The 8,897-nt window shown below is 37.6% G+C and overlaps 1 protein-coding gene across 3 annotated transcripts; it reads right to left on the bottom strand.

Moving 5' to 3' along the window:
* Positions 1 to 3,187: 3,187 nt before the first annotated feature.
* LOC105042724 (uncharacterized) lies at positions 3,188 to 8,304 on the bottom strand. 3 transcript variants are annotated; one of them, XM_029263885.2, is made up of 6 exons: positions 7,952 to 8,304; positions 7,718 to 7,846; positions 6,664 to 6,735; positions 5,877 to 5,975; positions 4,464 to 4,547; positions 3,188 to 3,574 (listed from the first exon to the last, which is right to left on the bottom strand). In XM_029263885.2, exons 1-6 carry the CDS (start codon positions 8,117 to 8,119, stop codon positions 3,539 to 3,541), a joined length of 588 nt encoding a protein of 195 aa, XP_029119718.1. In that variant the 5' UTR covers positions 8,120 to 8,304; the 3' UTR covers positions 3,188 to 3,538. The 3 variants fall into 3 exon arrangements, with proteins under 3 accessions (XP_029119718.1, XP_029119719.1, XP_029119717.1); XM_029263886.2 differs by having other exon boundaries at positions 3,188 to 3,487; XM_029263884.2 differs by having other exon boundaries at positions 3,188 to 3,459.
* Positions 8,305 to 8,897: the final 593 nt, after the last annotated feature.

The following is an 8,897-nucleotide window of genomic DNA, read 5'->3' as shown; positions in this document are numbered from 1 at the left end:
TCCAGATCATCCTATAGAAACACACTTTCTATTTAACCCCATGGTCATTCTAGAGATAGCTCCACCAAGACTACGGTAGGCTTCAACTTCATCCTACTTGGGGTCGACTTCTGACAATCCTACAAAAAATATATCTTTTATTTGCTCTTGTGGCCATTATGGAGACATCTCCACCAAGACTAGAGTCAGCTCGAGTGTTGGGGTCAACTCCATCATATCTTAGATCGACTTCTAATCATTCGCATCTTCTATTTGATTCTGTGGTCATTTTGTAGATGGCTTCACCAAAATTGGAGTCGGCTCCTCCCATACTAAACTCTTTAATAATGTTTAGAGACCACTCTTAATACTAAAAAAATAATTTTAGAGCTTCTGCATCCAATCGAACACAAAGAGCTTCCTACAAATTTACTTTTATCTCCTTTCAAAAATAAGTAACTTCCTATAAATTTACATTTATCTCCTTGCAAAAACAAACAAAATATTAGAATCATACTCAAATATTTTATGATTATCAAAATCAACCCTTGAGGTCAATACTTAGGTCCCCTCCCCTAGGTGGTTGCGGCAAATTTCTTCATGGACTTTTTGGAGGATGTAGCTCACCTTAGTCTGTCAAAGACACTTAAGGTATGATAATGTAAAGACCTCTTGTAGAGCTTATCTCCCATCAATGCATAGTGTGCTACTCAGAATCTTAGTTTTATTGCCTTCTTTCTATCCTTCAGCAACCTCTCATTTTTAAGGTACTCTATGATGGGATCAATTTAGCTCGGCTCATAGTCCATTTGGAGAAATGTAATCTAGTTCTTAATTAATACTCCTTCAGTACCTCAATATATATTATTTTCTTCAAGTCCGAATAGTTTGAGATGCCCAACCTTGACAAGGCATCTATCTTTGCATTTCGCAATCGGGGATGTTCAGGATTTTAAATTCATCGAAGGCTAAGGAGATCTCCTTCACTATCAGCAAATATGCAACTATAATGGGATCTATATCTTTGTACTCTCCTAGGATCTAGTTGATGATATTTTATGAGTTGCTGTATGGCTTTAGCCGAGCTGCACTAGTCTCTTTTGCTAACTTTAGCTTAGTGATGAAAGCTTCAAAGTCAGCCTCATTGTTGGAGGTTCTGAAGTCGAACCTTAGGGAATACTTATTGACCATCTTCTTTAAACTAGCAAAAATCAATCAGGCACCACTTCTACCCATGCTAGAGGATCTATTTACAAGGAGCATCCAAAAAGGGAACTCCTCTAGCTTATCCTTCCTTTGGTCATCCTCGGTTCCTACTTCTTCTAGCACAAGACATTCAACAGGAAAATTTACCAAGAACTATTCCCTAATTGTGAGTTGAGGTTGATAATATATTTTGAATTCATTGAGTTTGACAACCCATTTGATAAGCTGACTTGAGGTCTCTGAGTTCTACAATACTTGCTTCAATGGCTAGTCAGTTAGCACCATGATAGGATGGACTTGAAAGTAAGGCCACAGCTTCTGAGCTAAGATTATTAGAGCATAAGCCATTTCTCCAATCTTGGGTACCTCCTCTCAACGTCCAAAAGTACTTTGGTCATATATAGTAGGTTGGTTTTTGGATCGTCACCTCATCTCTAATTAGAATTGATCTTAAGGCAATCGATAAAATTGCTAGATAGAGATATAGTATCTATCCTTCCTCTGACATGATGAGAAGTGATGGTGAGTTAAGCATTGCTTGAGTTACTTAAATGCTATCTAGCATTACTTGGTCCATCGAAAGTCCTTGACATTCCTAAGGATTTTGAAAAATGGGGGCATCTTTCCATCGATTTTGATGTAAATTTGTTGAGGGCATCAATCCATCCTGCAAAATGCTACATCTTTTTTATTATTTTTGGTGGTGGCATCTTTAAGATTGCTCAGATCTTCTCTCGGTTGGCCTCTATTCTCCATTAAGTCACCACAAACCTTAGAAACATTCCTGAGTTAATCTCGAAGGTGCACTAGCTCATATTATATTTCATGCAGTACTTCCTCAGAGTCTTGAAGGCCTTATACGTCTTAATTGCATGTTGCTCGATTTCAGACTCTTCATTAGCATGTCGTCCACATGTAATCTATATTCTAACTAGTCTACTCCTTGAAGATGTAGTTGACCAGTCTCTAATAGATAGCCCAAGTATTCTTCAACTCGAGTGGCATCATCTTATAGCAATATAAGGCTCTCTTAATAATGAATAGTATTTTCTCCCCATACTTTTGATGCATTTTGATTTGCTTGTAGCTTGAGAAAGCATTGACAAAGTTGAAGAGTTAGTGTCCTAAGATAGTGTTGCCTAGTTTAATAATCCTCGACGGTAAATAGTTGTTCATTGGATAGGATTTATTGAGATCGATAAAGTTAATACAGATCCTCAACTATCAATTGGCCCTCTTGATAAGGCCTATATTGGTAGGCCACTTTAGGTAGTCCACCTCATTGATGAATTTGATCCTGAGTTCACCTCCTTATTGATCATCTGTTGCTTTTTCAGGATGAATTTTTGTTTCTTCTATTACACTGGTTAGTTATCGAGGTCCATGCTCAACCTACACACCAAAACAGAAGGATAAATATTTGTTATATCAAGTCCAACTAAGTAAACACGTTAGTGACAGTGCAGTGGAAGTTGATGAGCAAGGTCTTGATATCCTCATCCAACAACAAGCCATTCTGTACAACTCGGTTGGCACCTTTGCCATAGAGTAGGATGGGGATTAGTTCCTCGGTCGATTCTTCTTGCTGCTCCTACTCACCCGTGTATCCAGACCCTCAATGGGCAATATTTCTATGAGCCTTGTTTTTCATCTAAGGAGCTTGGGCCGCCATTTATCTTTTGGGTCGCCATTTATCAATTACGAGAAGAATTTCATTTAGATCCACGAAGCATCACCTCCCTCTATTTCCAAAATATCAGGATACCAAGTTCCATTATAAAATATGATTGATGATGTACCCATTATTTTGGGATTCTATCAATCCAAATTTCTAATAGAAGTTAGACTTCTCTGCCTGCATGGTTCTCTTCTCCCATGAAGGCCTGTTAGTCGGCCTTAATGAATTGCAATGGCTAGCCCAATGAAAACAACCAGTTACTGTGAATCCGTACGTCTCGCGCACACATTTTGATTAACTGGAGTTTCAGTACATGCCCAAAACTAAAGAATCAATACTCAGTTCATCATCTAAGTTCTTTCCAACGCATTGTACGACAACAAGAACCAGCGGTAGCACACAACCAAAAGCAAGAAAAAACGTTTTGCAAGAATTAGTGACACTACACTATGTATCAATTGGAAAGCTACAGAACCCATATTTCATGATGACAGAATGTTACACCTCCCACTGAACACCATGTTTACTCAAGTTGCCGCCCACTGAAATTAATTGCCATTCAGCTCTTTTGATTTCTTTATGCTTGATGTTGCTTCCTTCACACCAGCGTACAAACAATTAGAACTGACAAGAACACTTAAAAATGTCAATCGGCAGGTCAAGCAAAAAAGTATGTTACGAGAACAGAGCGTCAGCAACACCTGTTGGTTCCTGGTATTAGTTGTATGTCATAGAACAAATTAGTGATAAAATATATTTATGGCATAAATCATCTCATGAATTATCCACACAATAAAACGGGGATGGAAACTAGGTGATACCTATTAAATTCTGATTCCAAGATGACTAGTAAAAGGGCCATAGTATTAGTACTCTGTTACGGTGACAGGCAATATTTTAGTTGTATCAGGTGAGCATAAAAGGTAATAGATGATCAATGATTATCAATGGCCGATAAGTATAAAGGCCAGATGTTCATAGATGATAAAACAGGCATCAAAAAGTAAAATCAATTTTCACTTGAATTTTATGATGTAAAAGTGCTAACGGAGTCAAACTGTGATCACTTGATTTGACACTCATAGACGCTATGCATGCCAGATGAGGGAAAAATATAAATGTGACAATATTACAAGGTGGTTGCTCAGTTGGAAGGCACAGAGGTTTAATGTCAAAAAGAAACAGGAATCATTACCATGAATCTGATAATCATTACAATAGGTGACTATCAACCCATCGCTATTTCCAGGTGTCAAGCAACTTAAACATTAAGATCTAATCATTCCATCTTTAATTATGATGGGAACCCACGGATGCATGGAGAAAGTGATTTAAAATTTTTAGTCAAATAGCTCATCAAAGTTGTTAAGTATAAAATTTTTCTTATTTTAAATCACTTGCAGAAAGCTTGCCCACAGATGCCTCAAGATATCCCTCTCGACCAAAACTGCCTCCACATAGCTCTTATATGTTCAACAGACCTAACAACCTCAGAATAGCTCTTGTTGTCCCAAGAGAGTGGTGTGACATTTAACAAAATAAACATACAAGTCTATATTCATTGAGACAATACAACAAGAAAGTTATTTCATCTTCATACCTCTTCTTCAGCTCTTTTGATATTGATAATCATGCTTTCGAAGTCCGTTTTGAAGGATGCAAACTCAGCAGCCAATTTTCTTGTCTGGATAATGCACACATTTCCAGCAAACAAACAAGTATCAAGAAATGCTAGCAGGAATGGGGCAAAAAAGAGGGATGTGGAACAACATGAGCAAATATTGCTAAAGTTCCTTTCTTTGATGTGAGAACAACAACTAAAACAAACAAATTACGATCATTATATCCAAAGGAAAAATATTCAATGGAAATTGACAAACAATATATTTTATAACTTCTCTAAGATCCAAGGGAGAGAAACAAAATATTTCCTTTAAATAATTTGGAATGGTATTATTTTTGTGGCCCGTTTTGAATCCAGGACAAAGTGGAGGTAACTTTCAAATGCATACAAGCGGACAATTAATGAGAAACTCAACCTTCAGCACAACTTTCTCTAGAAGCTATCAATTTGCTTCAAACATGCTAGCAACAAAAATAAAACACAGAAGAACATTTTTTTTTTGAGTCTGTCTAGATCCTTTTCAGATTCAGGCCATTAAGGACCATGTTCAATGCATTTTCAGGAGTAAATGTAAGTCACCTGATATGGGAACTGGAAGACCAGTGCGTCTTAGGCTTAAATTTAAGTCAAATGCCATTGTAGGATAAAGGAATGCATACTCAACACCGGTCAACAGCAGAAGAAAGCCCAGAAAACCTCAAACTATACGATTGCATTCTATAGCTCCAGTGCTTAACTAGTAAGGAGTGATTAATACTTTTCCAATGATGAGTACAAAAAGTCTTTCAAGTTATCAACAATGAAAAATCAGGTTTCTTGGTTCTCAAAACTCATCATTTAAGCATTACTATAGAATAAGAATCCTCTAGATATACAAGATCACAAAACCAAGATTCGAATATCATTACCAGTCCAAGTTCGAATATGATAATAGACATGCTGATTGGTATCATCTTGTAATATCATAAAGCAACCATCCATAGAAAATAAGGAAACTATAAGCCTTAATGAAGGTCAACTCTCTCAATGTACGTTGGTGGTGTTGGAGCCTGGTGGCTCCAGACAAGGAAAGACAGACTATCTCTGCTAAATAAAAGCTCCTCAGTTTGAAGGAATGAAAATGATAGTAACACCTACTCTAAAAGGAAAGCATGTGAGTAGAGATCTATGTTTCAAAGTCAAGTTCCATGTTCTTATAAGCACTGCATAAAAGAGATTCTTTTCTGAAGTCTATCCTCACCTTCTCTAAACTACATACAGAACATCAAGTTCTATGTTCCAAAATCTTTAAGTTTTAATCGAAGAATTTCTATAATCAGGTTGATAAAGCTCAATCAAATTGTTACTAAATTATAGTAAAGAACGAAATCAAGAAAATTTATCTCATACATTTTCCATCAAATTCTCCAGCCGGTTGCTCGCCAATGCTATCATATCCTTGCCATTGGTGCAGTTCTTCAACTCCTCAGTGCTCATGCTCACTTCAGTCTATAAAAATTAAAATGGAATTAGAGCTATCATTAAAGAGTTTCAACAATTAGATAGAGAACGATTTATAATATTGTATTAACACACAAGGGTATCTGAAAATAATTGGAATACCAACTGCTCAATCAAATAAGAAATGGTTCTAACTGAAAATATCACTAGAGAATGCGAACTTGAAGCCATTAACATTCAAGCTGAAACATCAACTGTGGCATAAGGACATCCAAACCGATGTTGTTGCAGAATTATACTCTACTCTCAGAGCATTAATTACACACAAAAAAAAAAAGAATAAGAAATTCAACTTTCTTAGCAATCAAAATCCAAGAATTCTAAATTTGATTCATGGACATCATATGGACAAATTAGGGGAGGATCCACAGCCTAAGCAAATATCAAATGTTTCTATGGAAAAGCATCATCAGCACACACATTTGAACATCCAAGATATCAAAAGCAGCATCAATACATGCAAGCTGGTGTTTTTGCATGGTTTTACTTAAAACTCTTAATATTTAAACAATCATAATCCAAGAATTTCATAGTCACCATCATGTCACTAGTACTTTCATCTCCTTGTGCTTTCCTCTCAATTTGAGCATTTTTATGATCAAGATATCAAATACAAACACAATGTTATATCATATTCCAATAAATAAGAATTAAATCAACAAAGTTAATCTCAAACCTGCCCCAATTGATTCTCCAGCTTGACATGCCTCAATGCCATCAGTTTGTCGGAAACTGTGCTCGCTTCATTCTACAGCAATTAGGACAGAACCAAGACAGCCATAAGTTCCACAAAATATTTAAAGAACATCTCAAAAAATCTTGTATCATACATAACTATCATCTGAAGAAAAAAAGGGAGATTTAAGATATTAACAGTGGCAGCAAGATGTTTAAGCTGGTGTTGTTGCAAAATTTAACTCTACTCCAAGACTATGCAGACAATCACAATCCAATAATTCTGTATTCCAGATTGGATGGACAACAACCTATAATCTTGTTTTGGTACATGAAGTTGATCCAAAAAGGTGGTGGAGCATCCACTGTCTAATCAAATCCAGCATACAAGTTTGAACAGATGAGAAATTAAAACTGGAATCAGGACATCCAAATTGGTGTTGTCAAATGATTTCACCTAAAATTCAGGATGTCAACAATTTAAGCATTATTTTCACTTTTTTCTTGATCTTCTTCTTCAGTCTGAGCATCTCGATGGTCAAGAAAAATTATCAGCACTCTGTTGTTGTTACTTCCTCTTTGATAAGCTTCTTCAAACGCTCAGCACTGATTCTGTCTTCACTCCAGAACAGACAATATATTATTATCTTTTTTTCTTTTCTTGAATAAGCAGAATCTTATAATCTTGTATGAATGTATGCACATCATCAGAAACAACAACTGGTGAAGCATTTACTCCCTAATCAAATGATAAATGGATCGCTCAAGCATCCAAGTTTGGAAACTCATGTGATAAACTGTGAGATCAGGACATCCAAGATGGTGTTGTCGCACAGCTTAACTCTACCAAATTTATTAGTCTCAACAGCCAGAATAAGTCAACAATCTTTTCCTTTTCCTTTTTCTCAAGAAACAAGCTGGCGATCAAGAATCAAGGCCCAGGAATGTGATAAAGAATATTGAAACATGTAACGTTCAATCAAGAACGATTCAAATCTGACGCTATTCAGAGGGTAATCAATTTAAATCGGATCAAGAAGCTTTCTATCTCATACCTTCGCCGACCGGTCTTGGGGCATCGTCAATTTTATCATTTCATTCTCCAGCTTGGCGCACTTTGCTGCCACCGCCGCCTTGTCCTCAATGCACTTCTTCAGCCCGTTGTCAAATGTTCTAGCTTCAGTCTATAACAATTGCAACGGAATCAGAGCTATGATAGAAAGAAAACCCTAAAAGTCGGAAAAAAGGACATCATATGGAAAAGAAGAAGGAAAGAATTATAAGGAAACCTGGTGGTTCTCCAGGAGCGATTTCTTGTAGTTGAGGTTGTCTTCGAGAGCAGAGACGCGTTCTTGGAGGCGCCGGCGAGCGGCCTGACAGCTCCGGAGTATCTGCCGCATGGTCGACGTGGAGGAGCAATCGTCAGATTCTTCCATAGTATGATTGCTGGAAGCCATGAGAACACCTCTAAGAATCGATCCTACTCTAAGCCAGTGACGGAGAAAATGGCGATCTTCTAAACCCCGAGAAGGGATTTCGGCTTGGGAGAAGGAAACAAGAAATAGATCAGGGAAGGGAGAAAAGCCTCGGAAACCCTAGAACAAGAAGCTCTCTGCCGAAGAAGGGAAAGGAGAGGGGAAGTAGGAGGGGAAGAGAGGAGAGAGGTTTTATACCCAGAGACGGGAGGGAAAGGAATGACTCGTTTAAGATGTACCGCTGTCAGGAACGACGACGGTAGCTATGTACACGTGGCGCGGTGTTAATCCTTCTGCGAACCGTCGGATCAGGGGAGAAATTAGGAAAGTTATTGCCCACAACGCGTTCCCCGGGTGCACCGTGACAAATGGGGTTTATAGAAATCAACGGCGGTAATTGGCCGCGAGCACCATCGCGCCGGTGCAAGCATTAAAGACTATAACTATTCGAAAAATTATTAGTTGGATCAGAGCTATGGAGGAGCTTGTTTCCTCTGGATCAGGCTCGTTCACAAATAATGCATGGGAGGGCTTTAAACAATGTAATATGAGTCTGGACAAGCTCAGATTAATCATGATCGGGGATGGGTGAATATAAACCGTGTAATAATCTAATTCAAACATAAAGAATGTACAAATAACTTGTGGTGGTGCAGAACAATGAGGTCATAATTTGATTCAAGTCCTCCATTAGATATGCATAATTCAAAGGATCGAGTCTTAGATCCGGCATGAATAAAAACGAATCCAGATGAAATTT

The sequence above is a fragment of the Elaeis guineensis genome, chromosome 4, assembly GCF_000442705.2.
Source record: "Elaeis guineensis isolate ETL-2024a chromosome 4, EG11, whole genome shotgun sequence".
Lineage (NCBI taxonomy): Eukaryota > Viridiplantae > Streptophyta > Magnoliopsida > Arecales > Arecaceae > Elaeis > Elaeis guineensis.
This window is presented reverse-complemented; position numbering and strand designations above follow the sequence as displayed.